We start from the raw sequence: 12,188 nt of genomic DNA, 5'->3' as shown, positions 1-12,188 counted from the left end.
TTGTGGTTAACGTGAGGCACAATATCATTTCATAATGTTAAAAGCATCAGAATACAAGGCAACTTCTAACACTCATATACATAAAATACTTGTCAGATGCCAAATAACATGAGGGTTGGACACAATAGTGTAAGCTACAGTGAGCAACCTCACGTACATAGAAGACAAGAAACACACAGCAGTATTCGAACTCTAATGGTGGGTGCCAAAGGTCCAAACTGAGCATGGCCAATTTGGAATGCCGTGATCATGGTGAAGTGGGCTTGTAAGGAACTGTGGGAAATTCAAGTAGGGGAAAAGCAGGAAACTCGTGAGGCAACTCAGGAAGAGTAGGCTCAGGCAGATGAACATCTGGAACTTCATGAGGGAGAGTTGGTTTGGGGACCTCTGAGAATTTGGGCAGCTCCGGCAGGTGATGATCGAATGGGTTGGGGATTTCCGGGAACTTCATCTCAGGCAGATCATGACCATCAGTTTGGTGGGGAATTTCTGGGAATTTGGGCACCGGTAACTTGGGGATCTCCGGGAATTTAGGCTGGCAGGTTGGGAATTCAGGCAGCTGGGGCAAGGTTGGTATTGTTGGGAAAGTGTTGCGATCATGTGGGTTCACCTCCTCTGCTGCCTTGCTCTCATCAGCAGCTTCCAATAGATAGCGCCCTACCAAACACTATTGACTGCTCAGCCTCAGCATTGACAGCGAGAGAAGGAGAGCTAAGATGGCATAGCGGCCATGCTCAGAAGAAGCCATGGTGCAGAAAACTCCGAGCTCTGTGTGCAAAATCCTAAGATGTGGTGTCTATGTGTAGAGTTTGCAGTTGGAGCTCGGTATTTATAGAATAAAGACGGAAGCATGTTCAGATGCTTTGTGCTTCGGAGTTTTGAATTGTTGCACGTTTGGCCACCTTCCCACTTCTGTACGCTAGAATTTGCTGTGGAGGTCTGATATCGTAAACAAGTAGTCCAACCACTCAGGTGTACACTTGAACTATACTCACATACATCAAACAGATGAGTAGTCAATCACATACCGTTCAAATTCGGCAACGACTTCATGCTAATAATGAGCTCCGTCTTGGTAAAGGATATGAAGTTGTGTAATCTATCAACCAAACCATGCTTGCAACTCAATGATAACAGTCACATAAAAGCGTGAAAGTGCATCACGTCATAGCTACCACATGCTCAATCATAGTCGAACCTTCATAAATTAGAAACATTAGTCTAGTTCGACGGATCACATTCCTTGCTAATTCAGTTGAAGAAGATTATGGAAACGATAGAAAAAATCTATTAATTATGGGCCCCAGAGCTTTCCTCCTTTACGATGAAAAAAATCTTATCAATTATGGGCCCCAGAACTTTTTCCGAGTTCTTCGTTTTATTTGACTTCTTCATAAATATTGCGACATTTTAAAAAATCTCATGGTATCTATGACACTGGTATGAGTTTTAAATTTCATTGTTTGGTAAAGGAAAATGATAGCAGATTTGAATCATCAACCTATTTCAATCAGGATGAAAACAGTTTCAGAAGAATCTGATCCAGGCATGGAATGAACCATGTCAGATCAAAACTTTATATCTACAACCCTCCTAATTTTTATGATATTTATATTGATCATAACCCAACTTTTCCGATACATATACAAGGAGCATGTTAGTGTTAGGAACGAAGCTTTCTGACACTCTCTTTTTAACACACCAAGCTAATAGAAATCAAAAGAAGAGAAAGAGTGAAAAAACACACAAAGATTTACGTGGTTCAAAAACAACATTCTCTTATGCCACAGCGGCCACACAGAGCGGTTTTTACTGTCATAGAAACTTACATAGTACAAAGCTTAAATTAAGGAAAGCTATCTAGTATGGATCAGGCTTCACAGTCCAACAGTAAGGGCAGTAATGGTTTGACTTCTTTGAAATATGAAATGAATAATTTTTATATATATTAGTTAAGAGAACGCATGATCTTTTCAATCTTTATTGCTTGGCTTTGAAGATCGTCATATTAGTGCACTAGATCATCTCCATATTAGTGTGACTGGTCTTAGAAAAACACATAAAAATCATCGTGAATTTACTTCTTTAAGTTTTAATTTCCCATATACACGTACGTCCAAGTACGCATTAGTCGTCCATCTCCCATTTGGATCCAGTCCGAGTGAAATTTCAAAAATTGCAGCACCAGGATTCAATGATCAATAGTTAAATATCGCCTGCTTTGGTTGAAGAGATATTATCAGATCTTGATTTGGCCAGTTATCCTGGAAAATACGTTGCCAAAATGGAGTTCATGAGCGTTATATTTCACAGGCCGTGGACGAATCTGATCAGTAAGTGATTGAGTTCTGAACTGTTAGTTCATGTGTCTTTGCAAGTGGTTGGACTACTTAATTTATGATATTGCAGCTATTTCACAGCAAATTATATTGTACAGATAAAGAGAGCCAGCTGTGGGAAGGTGGCCATGTGCAACGATTAAAAAAAAAAAACCCCAGGCCCTAATTAAGCACGTAGCATCTGACCATGCTGCCGAGTTTATTCTATAAATACCAAGCACCAATTGCATACCCTACTCATAGACACCACTTCTTACATACAGAGCTCAGAGTTGTCTTTTGCAGTGCCATGGCTTCTTCTGATCATGGCTGCTCTGCCTTCTTACCTCTCCTTCTCATCTCTCTGTCAATGCTAACCATGAGCCATGTATGTTTGGGTGGGCGCTATCTGTTGGAAGCAGCTGATGAGACGAAGACTGCACCAGAGGAGGTGAAGCCACATGATCAACCCACTTTCCCAACAATACCAATCTTGCCCAAGCCTGAATTCCCAACTCCGCCTGAAACTAAATTCCCGGAGATCCCCAAGCTCACTGAAGGTCAGCATCTGCCTGAGATGAAGTTCCCGGAAATCCCCAACCCATTTGATCTTCATCTTCCAGGGCTGCCCAAATTGCCAGAGATCCCCCAGCTGCCCATGCCTACTCTTCCTGAGTTCCCAGTTATGCCAATGCCTACTCTTCCTGGATTCCCAGCTTTCCCCAAGCCAACTCTACCTGGATTTCCTGCTGTTCCCTAGAAGCCCACTTCATCCTGATGGTCACGTACGTCACATACAGAGCCGGCCATGCTTAGCTTGGCGCTATTTGGCCTTCTTCACCATTAGACTAAGACTCACTGTGTATTTCTTGTCTTTTATGGCTATTTGGCCTTCTTCACCATTAGACTTAGACTCGCTGTGTAGTTCTTGTCTTTTATGGCTAATTGGCCTTCTTCACCATTAGACTTAGACTCGCTGTGTATTTCTTGTCTTTTACGCATGTATGTGAGGTTGCCCACTGTAGCTCATACTACTGTGTCCAACCCTTCTTTCTAATCAGGGTTGCCAACTTACTTGGCAAATTATAAGTAATTTCTGCATATGATTGGCAGTAATTGCCTTGTATTCGGCAATAGTGCGCCTGTTAAGCACCAACTCTTTAATGTCGCTTCGAAGTTTGCTGTCACAACCCTTCTCTCTGCTCTGCTCTACTCTGCTGCACATTTGTCTGGTTAAAGAGTTTTTAGATTATATACTCCACGTATGAAGCTTTACTGAAATACATACCTCTCCAATCTGGCGGGAGCGAGAAATTGGAATTCGGTATGTCAATATGGCGGAAGCAATGAAGAGAAACTTAGCAGGTTCTTGTTTCATGGCTTCAAGTGGTCCGTGCCATTGTCATAAAAATTGGAAGATGAGTTTGATCTCGCAGGCCGGCTCACGGCTGCCAATTAATGTGATTCAGCATTTAATTTGATTCGATCCTGAATAGGTAAAAATTATTGCTACATTTATTTTTTACGGTGGGTAACACATGATACCTCTAAGTCAAGTATTGAACCAACACTACAACAAATTAAATAAGGTAGCAGCGGCACTAAATTAGTAGCAGCTCTGGCGCTACTAGTGGTGCTAAAATAGCGCGCGAGTTAAAATAACCTCTGGTGCTTTTAATGGGGCAGACAAGAGCTCCAGAGACTGCAGTAGTGCAAATGGGCCGTTGACCGCTAACTTTAGACGAATTTGCTGATTCGGGCCAACGATACATCCACTATTCTCTTCATTTCAACTTACATTTCTTTCATAGAGATCTGCATTTATATAGAGGAAATACATGACGTGCCTCGTAAGATATACATTTGTTTGCACCCCATAAGAAAATTAAATGTCTCTTTTGAATCTTGGTTGACATGAATATTAATTATCAAATCCTTAACATCCTCTCCCACAGATGGCAAACGCAATCTGCCGATTTCCTTACACCCTTGTGAAGATCAGGACTTCCTTTCTTAAATGCCAAAACTTTCCTAGATTGATCTTTGGGAACGTTATCAACCAGCTTTTGGTGATCTAGCCCCTCATGGAAGATGCCATTGTCCATCTCCTTATGGCTTCTAGCTATCACATCCACTATATTAAGCAACAGTGACAGATGCCCAGAGCTTGGTAGAACTGCACACAAGGAAAATATGGTTGATTGGCTTCTCAACTGATTGCTGCATCTCAGGACAGCTAGCTAGAACTAATGCTACATTTTCTTGTGGTGGTCATTCTCTCCACCTATAGTAAAATCTAAGATAAGGTTTACCTAGGGGGGACCTCACCCTCTGTTTTAAAAGATCTCCCTTAGCCAATACTTGATAATCAGATCGTGCACTAGTAATAGAAATGGGACTGATTTTGAAACCCTATAGTTTTGTCCACATTCGGACCGACTCTTCATTGCCTAATTGCCTAATGGCATGGTTGCCTACTTCCTATCAACCCAAAAGAAACTTTCCAACACCAAGAATCTTTAGCTTCACCTTAACCCTTATCAGCCATAAGCTTGAATTGTACATATATAATTTGCCCATTGGGATTAACCCCCTGGATATAGCTAGATTGAGAGTCTTGTTTAGAGTAATTAAGTCCTTCATCTAAATCCCACCCTCTTTGTAATTAAAGAGATCATTCCCACCTAATGAGGTGAAAATGTTGTCCAGCCTCCCACTCACTGAAAGGAACCCATAAAGCTAATTTTAAACTTTCCACTTAAGGAAGAATTTTAAATGCTTGTGACCAGAAATAAACTACTTGATACTTTGCATGCTTAGTCAAGCATGCATATCAATTTTGCACAAGACAAGTTCGTCTTTCTCCACTCATTTAGACATTTAGAAATTTTATCCAGGGATACCATAAATGCCAAGCAAGTAAATGGTAGCACTTTAATGTCCCCTCCCCCCAGCCAATAACTAGCCTCTTGATACTACCTTTCTTTTAATCTAAGTGGAGGCATAGAGGATCTTGATCACTTGATCATCATCCACCCTTCACCTCAAGTATGCATGTATCTTCCTTAAGAATAATGTTATAGCATTCTCTGCTCTACAAAACATAATAATATCATCAATAAAGGCCATGGTTGGGGAAAGATACCCTCCTCCATTGAGTTTAGCCCCAAAACAATTTATTCTGTGATTCATCTTTTTTCAAAACATTTCAACAACCCCCAAGGCCTTCTATAGGCTTTAATTATTTTTTAAAATCCCATTCCCTTTAATTTTCTCTATTAATTTGTACTTCATATTATTGGTCTACATCCAAAACTACAGTTTCTATCACCGCCACTAGCTAAGTATTGCATGATTTTTGCTTCTAAAAACAAAACATCACTTTCATGTCTACATATGGTTTGTGTCTAGTAACCAACTTGCGCTTTGGCAATTTTATGTTTCCCTTTTCAATGTTGTTTTGCTTTTTCTCTACCTCATTTCTCAGCACCCCACATGCATGGAAGCATGCACCTTAAGGGGTAGATTGTCACTAGGCCATTAGAAAAGGGATTATCCATTGCTGAAAAAGTAAAACTATAAACACAAAGAAGAATATGCAAATATTGTCACAAAGAAGATACATGATGCATAGCTCCATTGAATCTTGGATTTCAACTTCTAGTACATCCTTTCTCTCTACTTCTTGTAAAGTGAGTATGCAAAATTTTGGTGTAGAAAACTTTGGAAGGTCTATTTTGTATATGATGGACCATGAGAAGCTAGGAGATGTCCATATAAGAATGCATAACAGGCATGCATGGAAACTGAAAGATGTTAGACACGTTATAGGTTTATGCAAAAATCTGATTTTTGTTATTTAGCTAGACAATGAGGGGTTGGTCACTATATTTGTTGGTGGATGTTGGAAGATAACTAAAGGTAGGATGACTATAGCATAAGATAACAAGTTGTGAACTCTGTATATGATTGTAGATATCAATAACACGATGGTTGTAACAAGGTGTGATGACAATATGCTACTATAACATTACAGACTTTGACATATAAATGAAAAAAGAATGAAAATTATGGCAACAAAGAAAATGTTTAACCTGCAAACTATAGAAGTTGGACTTAACAAATATCTCATTTTTGGGAAGAAAAAGCTGGTCACTTTCTCTAAAGTGGGGTGACCACTGAAAAAGGTGAAGTTGGAGTTAATGCATACAGGTGTTTGGTGGCCAGCCCACGTTCGTTTCCTTGGATGATCACTCTATTATTTTACGTTCATTGATGACTGTACTTGAAAGGTATGAGTTCATCTCATACTTTTTATATCTTTAAAAGGTGGAAAGGTGAAGTAGAAAATCAAACAAATAAGAAAGTTTCAAATGCCTGCAATCAGACGATAGTAGTGTATATGATAGCAAGAAGTTTGACAACTTCTGTACAAACAAAAATTTGAATGGAGAAAATGATTTTGGAAAGCGTATTTGTCTACATATTTTTATTATGTTGAATAAGATTCCAGTAGAGAAAATGTATAACCTGCACTGAAATTTTTTTCCTGATCAATTGGCTACTATTAGGTTGGTGCTGAGCTTCCTGGCAACTGAAAATCTACTCTTAAAGTAGTTAGAAGTCAAAACAGCTTTCTTTCATGGAGATTTGGAGGAAGGCATTATATGATGTAACCAGAAGCTTTTCATGTATCTAAGAAAGAAAAACTTGTATGGGAACTACACAAAAACAGAAGGAAATAAAAAAAATTGAACGCCACTTTTAAACCTGTTGACCTTGGAAGGGTGGATAGGATGCTCGAGAGCTAGAGCCTAGGAGAAAGAGATAGAGAGAGAGGGAAGGAAAGGGCACCAAAGAAAGTTGTGAACAAATGCATTGACTGATAAAGGGAATGAAAGCAGCCAGTAGTGACGGCCGACAGAATGTCACCACCAGAAGTTACTTGATTTGGCTCAATAACAAATAAAAAATATTATTATAAAAAATATCTTATATTAAAAAAATATTTTATATTTAAAAAATATTTTTCATTATAACCGGGTCACGCCAAACCAGGCCCTAACTCGGGTTTCGAGCCAGCCTCAACCTGACTCTGATTGGGCTGGGCCGGCCGGATGCATTGGGCTGGGCCGGCCGGATGCCGAGGTACGTATGTGGTGCTAATTTAGTGCACCAACATTTAATAACAAAAATGCCCTTATTTAAATAAAAAAGAAACGTTTTGGAAGGGCAAAATAAGAAGTTAAAAAAAGTGAAAAAACTTAAAAGGACATTTCTTTTTCAATGATTTCAAAAATGTCCCTTTGTTTTTTTTCGCAACTAGATATGTCTCTCCTTATTATGGCCGTAGTTAGATGGATAACACAACTGTTCTGGTCTCCCATGGGTAGCCAAGAGCAGTGTTACCGAGGATAGCCAAGAGTGGTCAGACTGCTGCCTCCAATGAATGGCATCTGGAAATATGTCACTCATGGGCAAGAAGGAAGAGAAATTGTGGGGGAGGGGGTTGTAGAGAGTCAGGAGGTTGGGACCAAGTGAGTAGGGGGCTTCCAGTAATCCTAATAGCATGAAGAAACACAAAAGAAGGCCGATGAAGCCACAAAGGAAAGAGCATATTATTTTTAGTTCTAACAGTCAAACTTTAGACACAAGTATATCATTCTGTCCTGAAACATGAACACTTTGTTCTTGAATTAAATAGATGTTACGGCAACATATATTCTAGCAGCACTATTTTTCTTATCATTGATGTTTTAATATTTTACGCCAAAGGATCGTTGGCCTCTGATTGTTTTTCGCTTATAGACGTTTTCATCTTGGTAATGTCATTGTTCATTTTGTTTATTAGAAAGATCTATGTTTCCGTACCATCTCTAGTTAGCTTCAAGTGCTTTTCAACAAGAGAATTCAACACCCAACTGATCTGAATTATCCAACTTCAAATATATCTCATATGCCGTCCATAAGGAGTTTTCACCTCTGGCGATTTGCAGGGGGGTGGTCGGTGCTATTACTTCTTATCACTGTTATTGAAAGTGGCAATTTGGTATGTTCTGTGACATATAATGGTAGAAATAAATAATAGAAATGCCAATTTTTTTAGTGTCAAGTACTCTTCATTTTCATTTTTTATTCCTGATTTCTTGGCTAAAGATTAATATATGCGTAAACTGCACTTGCTTTGCATGTAGAGGCGGCATGTTTCAGGACATGGATATATCAGGGAGCTCACTAGGACACAATGTCTTGTCAATGGACTTCAAATGGTCATATTTCAAATGTTTTAGAGGGTATGTGTACAAAAGTGCAAATTTGGCTGATAAACGATTTGCGAGCATTTGAAAGTAAAAAAATTCTAAGATTTTAGAAAAATATCTAAACAACAGTACTCAAATGATAACTAGATGCTTTTCCTGTTTGTTCAAAATTTTCAGATCTTAAACAATCGAATTTTAAATATCTGGAACATACAAAGCCAGAAAATACATTTCTTATTTTACAATCAAGTGCATGCATGTGGTCCTTTGAATTTAAAATAATTGGAATAAACTCATGTGGGTATTCATTTCTAAGATTTTAACCATGTAAATTACATTAACATGCTGAGGATTCTAGAAAAGCAACTTAAAAGAACAAAGCGGGTCGTGATATTGAACCAAAATCAAAGAATACTTAAAATGGAATTTACTTAAAAAAATTATTAATGTATTTTTGAAACACATGTTTCAAGAACACCATGTTTTCTTATTCCAAAAAAACCTAGCGTAATTGTGGATGCTTTTAGATTCAACAATTAAATGCTAATTAACATCAAGACACCATGCCCATTGAGACATGCGCCAACAACGTAGCACCAAAGTGTTATATTTCAAAAATTAAACTGTTAGGTCATTAAATCTTCTATCCTTGAAATCCTATTTATACAACAATTTAAGAAGGAATATCTAGGCTCTGGACCATGTAGATCACCCTCAGACAATCAAAATTTTTGAAAAATAACATTAAAGATAGGTTTTCAGGATGTGTGCATATGATCCATCATTAGATCGCATAGCACCAGACTCGCTCTCCATTAAAGAGAGCAATTCTTGCTGCATACATATAACCACAGGGGACATGTAGAATCTCACTTGAAAAGGCTATTGCTTACTGAGGATCCCTATTTATGATAGTATATATCACGTGATATCATATTCCTATATATCCTATCATATCAGCATCTACATGAGAAAATCTGTCAGAAAAGGGGGGAAAAATTAAACACAAGACTCAGGATGATCAGAGCCAACACACACCATGTATGCTTCATTGGAAATGGATCTGGATATCCAGTTTCAAATTGGACCTGCGATCGGACCATCTCCACTTGCACCAAAATCCAGGCCGGCTGCTGCAGCACCGAGACAGGCAGCCAAGGTGCCGACCACGCCCACCACGATGGAGCCCAGTTTCGGCAACACGGCGCACAGGCCAACGGCCATAGCAAGGAGAAGGGACGCTACCGACGCCTGTGCTAGTGAATCCTCCTTCATCCAAACCGGTCCCCGTGTGTCAGTTCCCGCAAGCTTGCCGGAGAAAAGCAACAGGAAGAAACCCAGGATGAGGGAAACAAACATCATGACGATGAAGGTGATGTAGAGGCTGAACCTGAACCTGCCGGCCGTCGCGAAGCCGCCGATCATTTTGGAAGGGTTGAGCACGACGCTATAGAGGATAGTAGAGGAGATAGTGATTACTGTTACTGCCAAGATGGGATCCCCTCCGTCATCGCTTGGTTGGGGCTGTTGATCATCTCGTATGTTAATGGTGAACCAGTAGTTTATCACCTTCAAATCCGGGAAGACCTTCTGTAGGTTAAAATTAGAAGAAGCAGAAGAAGAAGAAGAAGAAGAAGAAGAAGAAGAATAAGAATAAGAAGAAGAAGAAGAAGAAGACCCAACTAGGGAGGAACGAAGATCCCGATTTCTCATGATTCTTTGAACAGCATCAACTGTTGGCCTGCTGGCGTTCTCAAGCACAAGTAAGGAGAATTCTTCTAATGAATCGAATCCATGGAAACCCGGGAACAAGATGACAAAGAAGAATACGAAGGTTTCTATGGATATGTGGAAATTGGTTTCCTCTGCCATCTGCGATTTCCTTGGCAACAAGAGCAGGAACTGAAGAGTCAGGAACCCGTTCTGAGGAAAAAGAAGATTTATGAAGAAGAGAAAGTAAGTCAACCATTGATACTGTTCATTTTCTATTGCATCTGGAGTGCTGGCCAAATGGCCCAAATCCAAATCCAATCACTACAATGGTATAAAATCGCTGCCCTCCATTTGGTGGGGATGAACGCATCACGGTTACGGCCTTCAGTTCTGCACCGTGTTGCCTCTGGAATGGATGGACGAGCTTATATTGCTATCGTGGGATGAGGAAAATGTATAATATAACCAATATAGAATACAACCTGACGTTGTCACCTATGACCTAAGGATAGTTAAATTTTCATGTTATTTAATTTGTTCGCTCACACAAAGTAAACGCGCTTGTACAGGAATTTGCCGTCCTTTATTTTTTTGGAATTTATTCGTGGGGCCTTTTCTCTGTCAGTTGAAAAAAGAAAAAGAAATCGTTTTTAAAAATAAAAAAGTTTACCATTTTTTATAAAAGTTGTGTAAATTGGCGTGAAATAAAACTTTTGTTAATGTCAAAAACCGGTAAGTTATAAGCAATTTTTTCTTGTCAATATTATATTAAGTTTCAGTCATACCCTTATTATCAACTTCTTATTAATTTCATAGGAGATGTTAATATTGAGAAGCTAACAGTTTTTTGTTTTTCAAGTATATGGTTCGCATTTTAGTCACCTTGTTAATTTAAATGAGTATTTAGAATTCAACCATAACGGAGACGAATTTTCTTTCTTATAAGTTGAATTAAATTCGATTTTGTGATAGTGCTCCGTATAATCTCGGACTCGCTTCATTACTGCACCAGGTGCCGGCTTTTTTCAGGCATCAGGCAATGTCACCTGGGTGCGTTTCCCAGGAGCTCGCACCCGCACCGGGTGCTTTGCGGGTGCGGGTGCGCACCCGATGATGAGGCGCACCCAAACCGCACCCAGGGGACTTGGATCAAGTTCCGAGTCGAATCCAAATCCAAACCAAGTTTATTGGTTGTATGGTTTGGATCTGGATATGATTTCGGGATGAAACCAGATTAAAAATCCACAAAATCAAATCCCCGTCGACTGTTGCATCTAATTTAATACATCTATAGATATATTATATGTTTTCTTTTCTCTTTCAAAAAAAACGATACAGGACTAAAGAATGGTGACTTTCATAAAACGATCTGTTTGCCTTTTTTTCAAACATTTCTTTTTTGATTTTTTCCCACTATCATAAAAATGTATAATTTTAATTGTGTTATTCAATTTCTACGAAAAATTAATAATAATAATAATAATATTAATATTAATAAAATATCTTCACCGCACCACCGCACCTAATTTTTTTGAGATGTGCCGCACCAGCACCGGCACCCGCACCGGCACCGGCACCCGCACCCGGCATTCAGGTGACATAGCTTTCAGGCCTTCACGGGTGGCGCTAACGAGCTGGCTTTACCGAGCGTACCGCAGTGAGAAGAGGTATGGCATTCAACGCACCGCACAAATGCACAATGGTCTAATCTGCAATAAAGAATAATAAAACCCAAAAAAAAAAAATTATATCTACTTTCGCTCACATTTTTTTTTTTAACAGAGATCACTGATTCTCATAATTTTTTAGTAAACTGTCAAATAACGAAGTGAATTTTATTAAGAGATTGAACCGATGCATTAGTTTTTAGTTTTTACTTTATTTTCAATTAAAGCTT

General features: G+C 39.1%; 3 protein-coding genes across 4 annotated transcripts; 1 reads left to right on the top strand and 2 right to left on the bottom strand.

Moving 5' to 3' along the window:
- Positions 1-247: 247 nt before the first annotated feature.
- LOC116267486 (protein PELPK1-like) lies at positions 248-1,053 on the bottom strand. Its single transcript, XM_031649215.1, has 2 exons — positions 1,029-1,053; positions 248-657 (listed from the first exon to the last, which is right to left on the bottom strand). Exons 1-2 carry the CDS (start codon positions 1,051-1,053, stop codon positions 248-250), a joined length of 435 nt encoding a protein of 144 aa, XP_031505075.1.
- A 1,541-nt stretch (positions 1,054-2,594) lies between these two features.
- LOC116267467 (protein PELPK1-like) lies at positions 2,595-3,475 on the top strand. Its single transcript, XM_031649197.2, has one exon. The coding sequence runs from the start codon at positions 2,629-2,631 to the stop codon at positions 3,076-3,078; it is 450 nt and encodes a 149-aa protein (XP_031505057.1). The 5' UTR covers positions 2,595-2,628; the 3' UTR covers positions 3,079-3,475.
- Positions 3,476-9,374: 5,899 nt separating this feature from the next.
- Positions 9,375-10,664, bottom strand: LOC116267682 (uncharacterized). 2 transcript variants are annotated; one of them, XM_031649546.2, is made up of 2 exons: positions 10,262-10,664; positions 9,375-10,168 (listed from the first exon to the last, which is right to left on the bottom strand). In XM_031649546.2, the coding sequence occupies exons 1-2, from the start codon at positions 10,448-10,450 to the stop codon at positions 9,656-9,658; spliced, it is 702 nt and encodes a 233-aa protein (XP_031505406.1). In that variant the 5' UTR covers positions 10,451-10,664; the 3' UTR covers positions 9,375-9,655. The 2 variants fall into 2 exon arrangements, with proteins under 2 accessions (XP_031505406.1, XP_031505407.1); XM_031649547.2 differs by having other exon boundaries at positions 9,375-10,147.
- Positions 10,665-12,188: the final 1,524 nt, after the last annotated feature.

Source organism: Nymphaea colorata, chromosome 14, assembly GCF_008831285.2.
Source record: "Nymphaea colorata isolate Beijing-Zhang1983 chromosome 14, ASM883128v2, whole genome shotgun sequence".
In the NCBI taxonomy this organism is placed as follows: domain Eukaryota; kingdom Viridiplantae; phylum Streptophyta; class Magnoliopsida; order Nymphaeales; family Nymphaeaceae; genus Nymphaea; species Nymphaea colorata.
This window is presented reverse-complemented; position numbering and strand designations above follow the sequence as displayed.

What these genes read in the sequence shown, in the direction of transcription:
- LOC116267486 (XM_031649215.1), bottom strand. Translation starts at nt 1,053, where the DNA reads ATGAAGTCGTTGCCGAATTTGAACG. An exon ending in GTCGTTGCCGAATTTGAACG is followed by an intron (nt 658 to 1,028) that starts GTATGTGATTGA and finishes AGTGTTTGGTAG; the next exon opens with GGCGCTATCTATTGGAAGCT.
- LOC116267467 (XM_031649197.2), top strand. Translation starts at nt 2,629, where the DNA reads ATGGCTTCTTCTGATCATGGCTGCTCTGCCTTCTTACCTCTCCTTCTC.
- LOC116267682 (XM_031649546.2), bottom strand. Translation starts at nt 10,450, where the DNA reads ATGGCAGAGGAAACCAATTTCCACATATCCATAGAAACCTTCGTATTC. An exon ending in GGGATCTTCGTTCCTCCCTA is followed by an intron (nt 10,169 to 10,261) that starts GTTGGGTCTTCT and finishes TTTAACCTACAG; the next exon opens with AAGGTCTTCCCGGATTTGAA.